The 13,301-nt window shown below is 38.4% G+C and overlaps 1 protein-coding gene across 2 annotated transcripts in view; it reads left to right on the top strand.

Annotated features, from left to right (window-relative positions):
* The window catches only part of PAK2 (p21 (RAC1) activated kinase 2), an 85,663-nt gene that overhangs the window by 37,486 nt on the left and 34,876 nt on the right, over positions 1 to 13,301 (top strand). For both annotated transcript variants that reach the window (XM_078350585.1, XM_054245518.2), the window contains exon 2: positions 5,487 to 5,694. In XM_078350585.1, the coding sequence (XP_078206711.1) occupies positions 5,508 to 5,694 (187 nt within the window). In that variant the 5' untranslated portion in view covers positions 5,487 to 5,507. The remainder of the gene's footprint in view (positions 1 to 5,486; positions 5,695 to 13,301) is intronic.

Below are 13,301 nucleotides of genomic sequence, written 5' to 3'. Positions count from 1 at the left end.
TTATTGTTATTTTTAAATGAATTATTTAAACAACTTGGGTTTTTTTGTTTTGTAATTTTGAGATGGATTCTCCCTCTGTAACCCAGTCTGGATTGCAGTGGCTCTATCTCAGGTCACTGCAACTTCCACTTCCCAGCAGGTTCAAGCGATTCTCTTGCCTCGGCCACCTGAGTAGCTGGGATTACAGACACACGCCACTCTAATTTTTGTATTTTTAGTAGAGACAGCATTTCACCATGTTGGCCAGGCTGGTCTCAAGTAATCCATCCACCTTAACCTCCCAAAGTGTTGGGATTAGAAGCGTGAGCCACCACACCTGAGCAATAACTTGTTTGAATTTTTCATCAGTAAATATAGATAGACATAACTCTCATCAACAGAAGCTCTTTGGACTCTTTATTAATTTTTAAGAATGTAAAGGGTCTTGTGACCAAAATGTTTTGAGAGCGGCTACTTGAAGAAACTGAGTAGCTTTAGTATGCCTGTGTTGAGAACAGACACCTATAAAGGGAATGGCTGACCTAACTCAAAAAAGTCTGTATTGGTCTTTCCCCCTAGGTCTTCTCTTATTTAGAGAAGACTCTGGTTGTCTTTTATTTCTTAGCATAGAGTCTTATAAATAATAATGATGATAACAATTGCAGCAGCTTTTAATCTTTGTTAGTTCATTTCAGCTTTATCCTGTGAGTCGATATTAATTTATTGAGAAACAATTTGCATAGCCTACAATCTACCGTTTTAAAGTTCTACAGTTGAGTGGTTTTAATATATTCACAAGACTGCGCAACCACCACCACTGTCTTCATATCAAAGCATTTGCATCCCCTGGAGAAACTTCATACTCATTTGCAGTCACATCTCATTTCCCCCACTCTTTAGCAGCCACTCACCAATCAGCCATGTTTATGAAGTAAATTCCTTTCTATCTCTGTGGATGCCCCTGTTCTAGACATTTCATCTGACATGGAATCCTACAATATGTGGCCTTTTATGGCTTTTTTCCTCTTAATTTTCAAGGGTCATCCATGTTGCAGCATATATCAATACTTCTTTTTGTGAGCAAACAATATTTTGTCTTATGGATATGTCACATTTTGTATATCCGTTCATCAGGTGATAGATATTTGGGTTCTTTCTATCTTTTGGCTATTATGAACACTTCTGTGAACATTCATATAAAGTTTTTGCATGAACATGTGTTTTTCACTTCTCTCGGTTATATACCTGGGAGTGGAATTGCTGGGTCACATGGTAGATGGCTCTATATTTAACTCTATTAAAAAAGAGGTACAATTTGTATAGCCTGTCAGAGGAGACATAATCATAAATGCAACATGACACCCTGGATTGGATCCTGGAACAGATCCAATCAGCCATTCCCTTATCAGTATCTAAGGCAGCCATTCCCTTTATCAGTATCTGTTCTCAACTCAGGCATCCTAAAGCTACCCAGTTTCTTCCAAGTAGCCATTCTCAAAACATTTTGGCCACAAGACCCTTTATATTCTTAAAAATTAATAAAGAGTCCAAAGAGTTTTTGTTGGTGAGGGAAATTTTTTAATAGAGTTTTTGCTGGGGGATAATTTTAGATTTACAGACAAATTGCAAAGATAGTAGATTTCCTATATACCTATCACCCAGCTTCCTCTAATGTTAACATCTTACATAACCATGATACGTATGTCAAAACAAAGAAAACAACATTGGTATCTTACTGTTAACTAAATTCTAGGATTTATTTGGATTCTACTAGTGTTTTCACCAGTGCCCCTTTTCTGTTCCAGGATCCGATCCAGGGTGTCATGTTGCATTTATGGTTATATCTCCTCTGATCTGTTATAGTTTCCCAGTCTTTCCTTGTTTTTTGTGTCCTTGACAGTTTTGAGGAATGTAGTGGTCAGGAATTTTGTAGCATATACCTCAATTTGGGTTTGTCTGGTTTTCTTCCTTATGATTAGACTGGGGTTATGGGTTTGGGGGAAGAATACCACAGAGGTGAAGTATGCATCCCATCCCATTAGATTTAGGGATAAGTAATACTACCATGACTTGTCACTGATGATGTTAACAGTGGTCACTCGGTTAAGGCATGTTTGCCAGGTTTTTTCACTGCAGTTATTTTTCCCTTGCCATACACTGTTCTTTGGAAATGAGTCACTAAGTCCAGCCTTCACTCAAGAGGAGACACAGATTAAGCTGAAACTCTTAGAGGGAGATGTATTTTCCTATTTTATTTGCAATTCTCCTGTAAGAAAGATTTGTTCCTTTTCTCCCATTTATTATTTATTGATTTGTGTCAGTATGGAATAAAATTTATTTTATACCTTCGGTAATAATCTAGTAGTATACTAATTTGCTCAGATCATCCCACGTTGGCCTGTGGAAAGTCTTTCCTGTGTTCCTTTGGCATTTCCTCATCTTTTTAAAGTACTTCCTTGCCTTCTGACACTATCGCAAGTTCTAGTCTCATCTTCCATTTTCCCTGTCCCATGCTTAGAGTCAGCCATTTCTTCAAGAGTCATGAGACATGGTTAAGTAATTTGCCCAAGGACACACACTAAGTCAATGGTGGAAACAGGATTCCATCCAAAGCAGTCTGATTCTGGAACATATGCTGGTAACCACAAAACTGGATAACATGCAGCTGGTTTATACTATTATTGAAGGTGCACTGGCAGTTTCTACTCATGTTCCATCTATGTGGGTGGGAGCCTTGAGGATAGAATTTATAGTCACTTTACACTAAGTAATTATTGTGCTCTTTGTGTGTTTTTTGTTTTTGTTGTTGTTTTGTGATGGCATCTCACTCTGTTGCCCCAGCTGGAGTATAGTGGCATGATCTCAGCTAACTGCAACCTCTGCCTCCCGGGCTCAAGTGATTCCTTTGCCTCAGCCTCCCAAGTAGCTGAGACTACAGGTGTGTGCCACCACACCTGGCTAATTTTTGTATTTTTCATAGAGACAGGGTTTTACCATGATGCCCACACTGGTCTTAAACTCCTGACCACAAGTGATCCATCCATCTTGGCTTCCCAAAGTGTTGGGATGATAGGTGTGAGCCTATCTTAGGTTTAGTGACAACATTGTAACCACACCTGGTTACAATGTTGTTACTAAACCTTGTCTGTCTTCTATCTGTAGCAAGATAGGTCCCCTTTTGTAATGCACACTGGTAGTAGCCCATACTTAGGAATAGCCAGTTACATCCTGCTAGTATCTCACCCCAAAACAAAACAAAACCCACATGCTGCTTTTTTCTTTTTTTTTTTTTTTAAAACCCCCGCATGCTTTGATGAGCTGATTAGGAAGAATCATCTGAGGGCATGTTGTCTGCCCCGCCTTAGATCCTGCTCTCATTTCTTTCTTAGACCAGAAAATTTTTCTCACACACAAATAGAGATCCTTTTCACTCCTTTTTCCCAGCCCTTCTCTAGCTAGTTACCCCCTCTGTTAGTCTGTTTTCATGCTTCTGACAGACATACCTGAGACTGGGCAATTTACAAAAGAAAGCGATTTAATTGTACTTAACAGTTCCATGTGGCTGGGGAAGTCTCACATCATGGCAGAAGGCAAGGAGGAGCAAGTCACGTCTTACATGTATGGCAGCAGGCAAAGAGAGAGAGCTTATGCAGGGAAACTCTTTTTAAAACCATCAGATCTTGTGAGTCTTATTCAGTATCAGGAGAACAGTACAGGAAAGACTTGCCCCCATAATTCAGTTACTCCCACCTGGCCCCACGGACAACATGTGGGAATTCAAGATGAGATTTGGGTGGGAACACAGCCAAACCATATCACTTCCAGAAATATGTTTGCTTCTTTACCTTTTTTTATTCTTCCTCTTTTGTTGAATGAAAAAATAATCATCATTTTGAGAGTTAAAATATACCATAGTGCTAGTGACACACTCCTATCAAGGAAATAAAAGCTGCAAGATGGTATAATCTTAAATTATACCTACTTTTCATCAGGTATAAGCATTCAAACTAATAAATTTATTTTTAAGTTATCTGAACAGTTGGCATTCTTTTCATTGTATATATGCAAGGTTTTGTTCACTTAAATGCATTAAGTAATCTTACAATCAAGATTCAGTTACAGATCAAAACTATATTTAGTGGGGAAACATACTTTTGAATCAGAACTAGTATGTAAGTTAGGGATCATCTCCCTTTTACTGCTAATTTCAAATATGTATAATCTGCTTTTTTAAATACATAAAATACATACCTAGAAGTATGGGTAAGCAAGATTGAAGTTTTCACTGAATTAGCCAGAGAGATAACCTGACTGCCTGGACAGGGCACTTACAGGGTCACAGAACCTCAGGGATGTGTCCACACTCAGCCTTTCAGCCATGCTCTGTATTAATTTTGTCACTTTATCCAGATTGATCAAGCTCTGTGCGATTGTCTGAAAAACTCAAAAGGCTAATCTGTGTAAATTAGGATGTCAAATTTTCAGAGACCAAATACTGCATCAGTAGTGCATTGTTTTAAGAATCCTTGGCCCTGCGTTGGGGTGCATGCCTATAATCCCAGCAGTTTGGGAGGAGAAGGCAGGCGGATCACTTGAGGTCAGGAGTTCGATACCAGCCTGGGCAACTTAGGGAAACCCTGTCTCTACTAAAAATACAAGAATTAGCCAGGCGTGGTGGTGCATATCTGTAATCCTAGATACTCAAGAGGCTGAGGCAGGAGAATCACTTGAAGGCAGGAGGTAGAAGTTGCAGTGAGCTGAGATGGTACCATTGCACTCTAGACTGGGCGATAAGAGCGAGACTTCATCTCAAAAAAAAAAAAAAAAGGCATCCTGGTTTATGCCTGTAATCCCAGCTACTCAGGAGGCTGAGGCAGGAGAATCACTTGAACCTGGGAGGTAGAGGTTGCAGTGAGCCAAGATCATGCCACTGCACTTCAGCCTGGGCCACAGAGCGAGACTCTCAAAATAAGTAAATAAATAAGAATGCCTTAGGAAAGTTTTTTGAAGGCTAAGTTGTAACTGCAAGGTTGGCGTGCATAAAATCAGATTAGAGGTGTGCTGTTTGATAGGTTTAATAGCAAAGCATCTATCTCTGCTCTAGAGGTGCACCTACCCAAGATATCCTGTAATTTGCTGGTTGGAACATATTTCTTCTCTTTGGAATTAAAAAGATTCCATGTTGTCTGTCTTTCCATTGAGAACAAACAGTCTCTTAAAATCAGTTGGTTAGATCAATAGCTTTTGGTAGTATCATGACCATTTCATTTAACTTTTCAAACATTTTTCAGCTGACCATTACCAACTTTGTTAAGGGAAATTACCTTTGTTACATCTCAAGAGAGTTATATCTCTTACACATTGCTTTTCCAGATTTTGCAAATGTCACTCTAAATGGATAATATTTTCCAACTTGAGAGTTGTGGCAGGGGTAGTTATTACTGTTTTTTGTTTGTTTGTGCTATTTTTTTTACCTTGTTACTAATTGTAACTTTTGCCAATTTCAGGCCATTTCATAATTCTGAATCATGTCTGATAACGGAGAACTGGAAGACAAGCCTCCAGCACCTCCTGTGCGAATGAGCAGTACCATTTTTAGCACTGGAGGCAAAGACCCTTTGTCAGCCAATCACAGTTTGAAACCTTTGCCTTCTGTTCCAGAGGAGAAAAAGCCCAGGAATAAAATCATCTCCATATTCTCAGGCACAGAGAAAGGTAAATAGCTCTTGTGGTTTTAAGAGTCTTGTTAGTGATTTATTATTGTATGTTACCCATGTTGATAACTTTTATGGTGAGAACATTAAAAGAGATCATGAAAACAGTTGATGCTAATATACAGGCACTATTTAAAAGGCTAGTTTATTTTAAATTGTGATTTTAAAAAATTATAAAATGTAAAGTTCTTTCTCGCCCTACTTGTTATGGCCAGTGAATTTCTATATTCATCTCCTTTGTTTTCTGAAACCTTGGTCATATTTTAATGAGATTTGTGACCTTTGAGGAAGACATGCTATTACAAGAATGATGATACAGGGCCCACAGTCCCCTGTCTGAAATCCCTGGAACCAACTGTGTTTTGGAATTAACAGTTTTTCTGATTCTTACATAGTAAATACCATCTTTTACTATGTATTCTGTAATGCCCTCAGAAGTGTCTGAGGCAGCCTTGGTACTCACAGACTGATGTGTCCTCAGCAAAATATATGTCTAGTCCAGGGTTTCTCAACCTCGACCCTGTTGATATCTTGAAGCCAAATAATTTGTTGTTGCAGGGACCTATCCACTGGGGGCAAAATCACCGCAATTAAGAATTGGTGGGCTGGATACAGTGGCTCATGCCTGTAATTCCAGCTCTTTGGGAGGCCAAACCAGGTGGATTGCTTGAACTCAGGAGTTCAAGACCAGCCTGGGCAACATGTCAAAACTCATCTCTACAAAAATTAGCTGGGCATGGTGACACATACCTGTAATCCCAGCTACTTGGGAGGCTGAGGTGGGAGGATGGCTTGAGCCCTGGACAGGGAGGTTGGAGTGAGCCAAGATTGTACCACTGTACTCCATCCAGGCGGTCTCATATAAATTGAAATTGCTAATTAGTTTTGGTGTCAAATTTGACACCAACATATATAGTATATATACTATAGAGTATATATATATATAGTATATATAGGATAATGTGTATATATATTATAGTGTGTGTGTGTGTGTGTGTGTATATATATATATAGAGAGAGAGAGAGAGTGTGTGTGTGTGTGTGCGCCGAGTGTGGTGGCTCACACCTGTTAATCCCAGCACTTTGGGAGGCTGAGGCGGGCAGATCATCTGAGGTCAGGAGTTTGAAACCAGCCTGGCCAACATGGTGAGACTCTGTCTGTTCTAAAAGTACAAAAAAATTAGCTGGGTGTGGTGGCACACCTGGAATCCCAGCTACCCAGGAAGCTGAGGCAGGAGAATCACTTGAATCCGGGAGGTGGAGGTTGCAACAAGCCAAGATTGTGATATTGCACTCCAGCCTGGGTGACAAAGTGAGACTTGACTCTGTCTCACAAAAGAAAAAAAAAGAAAAAAAATAGATATATATGAAATATATATATAATGTATATATATATTTACACTTATATATATATGTGTATGTATATATGTATGTATACACACATACAAAACATCCTTGTACCTACCACTCAGCCTAGAATTTTATCAGTACCTCTGAAGTCCCTATCTGCTGTGCCCCATCTTATCCTTCTCTTCTTTCCCAATATCCACCATACGGAATGCTGCGTTTTTATTGTAATTTTATAACATATCTATTTATCCTCAAATATATATGGTTTAGCATGCCTGTTTGGGAATCTTTTATGAACGGAATTATGCTGTCTGCATTTTTTCCATATATTTTTCACTCAGCTTTATGCTTTTGAGATTTGTTGATGTATATGCTGTAGTTTGTTCACCTTCACTGCTGTATATTGCTACACTGTAAATACTGCAGTTTATTTAACCAGTCTCCTCTCTATAGACATTTGGATTGTTTTCATGAATAATCTTGAACATACATATTACCGGACATGTTCAAGTATTTCTCTAGGGCAAAGCTTCTCAAACTTTAGGTGATCCATTAGTTTAGTTCTTGAATTGCTAATTAGAATCACCTGGGAAGCTTAATAAATCTGTGTTCAAACTCCATCTCATTCCAGTTGAATCAGCAATCATCATCTTTAGGGGCTTACTCTGGGTATCAGTTTTGATTTTGTTTTTAATTTTTTTAATGACCCAGATGATTCTAATGTGCAGCTCATATTAAAAACCCACTGCATTGGTGGGTTATAAAATCTGTATAGTGGATGACACTAAATGAAGTAGAATAATCAGTATTGTGCACACAGTAAAAAATTTGTCTTATGAAACAATTTGTTTTAGTTATGTATATACTGAGTCAGGATATAAAATGTATTTCTTGGTTTGGGTTCTAGTCAAAGATTTAAAGGTCATTCAGAGGTATATATTTAGGAGTAGAATTGCTGGGTTACAGGCTGTTCCTGTGTGTGACTTGACTAGGTTTGTCAGATTGTTTTTTACAAGTTTTTAGTGTATATTTTCACCCACAGAAAATGAGAGTTCCCATTGCTGAACACCCTCAGCAACTCTGGGAGGGGTGAAAGAGTGGCTCATTGTGGTTTTAATTTGCCTTTCCCTGATTACTCAAAAAACTGGCATCTTTTCAGGTTAATTGACTATTCATATGTGCTTTCTATGAAATATCTGTTCAAAAGAAATTACTGTTCAATATCTATATTAGTCTATTTTCACACCATTGATAAGACATACCTGAGACGGGGTAATTTATACAAGAAAAAGCGTTCATTGGACTTAAAGTTCCACATGGCTGGGGAGGCCTCACAATCACGGCAGAAGGCAAGGAGTAGCAAGTCACATCCTACATGGATGATGGCAGGCAAAGAGAGAGATCTTGTGCAGGGAAACCCCCTTTTAAAACCAGGAGATCTTGTTAGACTTATTCACTGTCATGAGAACAGCACAGGCCCCCATGATTCAATTACCTCCTACTACTATATGTGAGAATTCAAGATGAGATTTGGGTGGGGACACAGCCAAACCATATTAAGGTCTTTAATCTATTCTACTGGGTTGTTAGCTTTTTTGTTTTCTATTAATAAACATTCCTTATAGTCTATATATTAATCCTTTGTTATATGATGTTAAAAATTGTCTTCCAGGATGTGATTTGCTCTTTCATCCTTTCAGTAGTATCTTTTAAGGAATAGAAGTTATTTTGATATAGTGGAATTAGTCAATCTGTCTTTTTTATGGTTTGAGCTTTTTTTTTTTTTTGAGGTGGAGTTTCACTTTTGTTGCCCAGGCTGGAGTGCAATGGCATGATCTTGGCTTACTGCAACCTCTGCCTCAGGTCCAAGCGATTCTCCTGCCTCAGCCTCCCAAGTAGCTGGGATTACAGGCATGCGCCACCATGCCCAGCTAATTTTGTATTTTTTAGTAGAGATGGGGTTTCTCCATCTTGGTCAGGCTGGTCTCAAACTCCTGAACCTCAAATGATCTGCCTGCCTCGGCCTCGCAAGGTCCTGGAATTATAGGCATGAGCCACTGTGTCCCACTGAGCTTTTTGTTTTTTAAGAAATTTTTGCTTAATTTGGGGTCATAAAGCCATTTTTCTATATTTCTTCTATAGTTTGCCTTTTACATTTTAAATCTTTGAACTATCTGGATTTTATTTTTTGTATATCTGTGAAAAGATTCACTTTTTTCTTTAAACTTGGATAGTATTCCAGACCATTTATTGAGTCTTGTTTTTTCCCACTGACCTTTAATACCATTATTTATCAAGTTTCCGTGTGAGAGTCTGTTTCTGTGTTCTCTATTTTATTACATTAGGTTATTTATCTGTACATGAGCTAATAATAGTGCTGTCCTGATTACTATATCATATATATATTTTGAGGCAGGGTCTCACTCACTCTGTGGCCCAGGCTGGAGTGCAGTGGTATGTCTTGGTTCACTGCAACCTCCACCTCCCAAATTCGAGTGATCCTCCTGCCTCAGCCTCCCAAGTAGTTAGGACTATAGGCTCATGACACCATGCCCAACTAAATTTTGTATTTTTTGTAGAGACAGGATCTCATATGTTGCCCAGAATGGTGTCAAACTCCTGGGCTCAAACGATCGACCAGCCTTGGCCTCCCAAAATGCTGGGATTACAGGCGTCAGCCACCGTGCCCAGCCTCTTATAATGATTGTTAATGCCTGATAGAACAAATGTCTTACCAGGGTCTTCTTCAGAATCCTATTAATCGCTTTGATTTTTCACATTTTTCTATGAATTTTAGAATCTGTTTATCATCTACTTTAACAGCAACAAAAAACCTTGTGGATACTTTGATTAGAAATGTATAGAGTTTGTAGGACAAGTAGGGGAGAATTGCATTCACCTTTTTAGTTGAGGGTGAGGAGTCTGCAGAGCCTCTTTGTGTAGCCTGTTTCCAGGGAGGAGGTTTAGGAGCACGTTGTTTTTAGTCAGAGAGACAAAGAGATACATGGAATGTTTGGAGGGTAGGATGTTCCTTGATTCCTCCTGTGTGATGGAATTTGAAGCTATTGTACATCAAAAGAACAAAGGAGGAATTACTTAGGGTTAGATAAGAAACGGAGGAGTCTTCCTTTTAAACAGAAAAGGGTTTTCTTTTCTTTTTTGCTTGCTTATTTGTTTGTTCAGCCTTAGACTGCAGCTCAAAAGTAGCCTAAAAGGTAGTGCTCCTAGAATGTGACAGTAGCCTACTTAGAATTCCTTTCAGTACCTTTTGTCAACATGTGACTCAGGGTCTCTCTGCCTCTTGGCTGAAGGTTGCTGCCTGCCTGCTGCTGTTTTATTGTCTGATGAAGTTGGAAAATGATTCTAAGAATCTTTTTTCCCCCTAGGACATTAGTTAAATTGTTCATTTTATTAAAATAAGTTTTTTGCCTCTGGTCCATCACTTCCCATCAAATGATCCAGTTGCCCGGTGAACATCTTGCAGGTGGTTGTTGATAAGCAGAAGTGGGAAGTTGAATTACTTTTATTTGATGAAACATGAACAGATTTTAGATTTCTCCAAAGCTAAGGTGTCTACATAAATTTGTTTTGATTGGTCCTCTATTTCTGGGCTTCTAGAGTTATTATATAATAGTATTAAAGACACTCTTTGTATAGCAATATCCAGCAATGTGAACAGCACATTGTTCAATTAGAGAAATGCTTTAGTATCTTTTTGTTTTAGACACTTTCTAATATATCTTCCTTTTCTTATTAAGACTACTAAAATATAGAGAGTACCTGTATGTGTGTTATGTAAAAACAAATGGCATGAAACAGATTTTTAGGATATTAGGTTGTTTTATTTTGAATGAACTATTACTGTATCTCAGGTTCTGCTTAATCATCTGTCTTTCCTTTAACTTTTTCCTCTATCATATATGAAACATTAATGTATTTCTCTAAACCCTTAACATTTCTAAGTTGAAGAATGTGACTGGGCCCTAGACGAAGCAGCAACCAGGAATTCTCTTACTAGATACCTCTCCCCCTTCTTTTTATATTTCTTTCTTATTTCAGAATGGTTTTTCTCTGTGTGTTAAGAAATATAATTCCTGGGCTCAGTTTCCTATAACTTTAGTCAAAATAGACTGATTCTCAGGGAGCCGAGTCTGGCTTAGCTGAAGTAGCTGCCCTTGAACCAGCTGCTCTAGGGTGTGTGAGAAGCTGTACTGACCTGGCTTGAATTAGATGCCCACCATGGACCAGTCATCTGTGACCATAGTCATGTAAGAAAATGGCATCTTTCCCAACTATCTACATAGAGGAAGGGCGAGGGAAGTTTCCAGAAGTAGGATGCTGAGCAGATTTTTTTTTTTAAAGAAAGAACACATATAATCATAGTGCATTAAATTGTAAACTACTTGTTTATAGTGAGCTAATAAATATTTTCTCCATATGTAGGATATTCAGTTAGAAGCCAAGAGACAAAGAAATGTTAAGGGCGCCATCTCAGATTACTCAAAGTCTAATGGAAATTGAGAGAGAGGCCATTTATAATAGATAGATTAATAATTACGTGTTTCAGTAAAGATACAGAATTTAATCCAGGCTTAACAATTTAATTTCCCTCTGTTCCTTTCCATAACCAGTATGCTCTTCCCTCTCACTGTGACCAGATCTCTTTTAAGTTATGTGCCTAGAGAGGAGATAGACATTTGAGCATAAATCTGTTATTACTAGTTAAATAAGTATTATTGTGTTTCCTACTAAGTTAGTAGTATCTTTGTAAACAAAGAATGGCATGAGGTAACATTTCCAACTTTATGTGTACAGACTTATCAAACAGCGTGATTTTTAACTCTTGGATATTACAAGAATCTTCTGGTTAAACACAGCATGTTGACCACATACCAGAAGCATTCTCTTTACTCTCCCTCCCAAAACCCAACCAAAATGACAGGGGAAAAAAAAAATATATATATATATATCTGTAATTTGTATGTATGTATTACAAATACAATTTGTATTTATATTACATAATATATATACATAATACATCTATATACTAATATAAGGTCAAAGAGAATAAAGAGAGGAGATAGTAGTGTGAAACAGGCTTCAAATGTAACACATTTGGAAGTGGTAGAGAAATGGCACCTGACTAGGCAGGACAGAGAAACACATAACCTAAGCATTTGCAGCGGGGAATCTGCAAGAAGGGAAGCAGTTTCCCTTGCAAAAACTGTGGAAGCTCAAGATTTAGAGGCACACAATACCATGTCGGAGTCGGGGTAAGATGTAATACATAGGCTGAAAAGAGTGGGGATTAGTTGACAATCAACATAGAAAGTGTCCAAGGCCCCCCAGGACTCCTCCTTTACACCCCACACATCCATTTAAATGTAACCCCCATCCTCTGGAAGGAAAAAAAGAACAAACTGACATTTACATTTATTTCCAGAGAAATTAAACCAAAGAGTCCTCTGTTCTTATCAAGGCAGTCAGGAAAAGTTGAAGCACCAGAATAAAAAAGGTGACTTCCATGAAAGTCAGCATTTTAAACTCCTTTCCTCATCCTGCTTTCAGAATACTTGTAGCCTCCTGACTCGTAGCACTCAGGAGATTCAAAGATTTTTCTCCGGATAAACAACTGCATGGGGAAGAAAATACTTTAGGTTCCTTGCATGCTGTCCTTATCTTTAGTGTTAAGGCTGGCTTATCTCCCAGTTAGCTTTTTAATACTTTTCTGTATGAGTAGACAGTAAGGGATCGCTAGACATTTATGAAAAACCCCTTTAAATGAGAGGGAGAGTCCAAAACCATAGGGATAAAAATAGGAACTTAAAAGAAATAAAACAATGTAAGGAGAAAACCCCAGCCTGTGCATACACATATACTGGATAATCTCCAAGGAGAGGAGATAAATGAATCCATGAAACAAGAAAAGGGTTGTCAGAGAAAGAATGATGGGAGAACAATGAAAAACAATTCTTGGAATATCAACATTTAAAATTAGCAAAACAAACAAAAGGTAGCAATAGAAGGAAGAGTGAAAGATAAGAAAATTCTCCCAGCTAGAGCCTGTAATCCCAGTGCTTTGGGGGGCCCAGGCGGATGGATCACTTGAAGTCAGAAGTTCGAAACCATACTGGACAACATGGTGAAACTCCATCTCTACTAAGAATATGAAAATTAGCTGGGCATGGTGGCACATGCCTGTAATCCCAGCTACTGGGGAGGCTGAGGCAGGAGAATCACTTGAACCTGGGAGGCGGA

This window comes from Callithrix jacchus, chromosome 15, assembly GCF_049354715.1.
Source record: "Callithrix jacchus isolate 240 chromosome 15, calJac240_pri, whole genome shotgun sequence".
NCBI classification, from domain to species: domain Eukaryota; kingdom Metazoa; phylum Chordata; class Mammalia; order Primates; family Cebidae; genus Callithrix; species Callithrix jacchus.
This window is presented reverse-complemented; position numbering and strand designations above follow the sequence as displayed.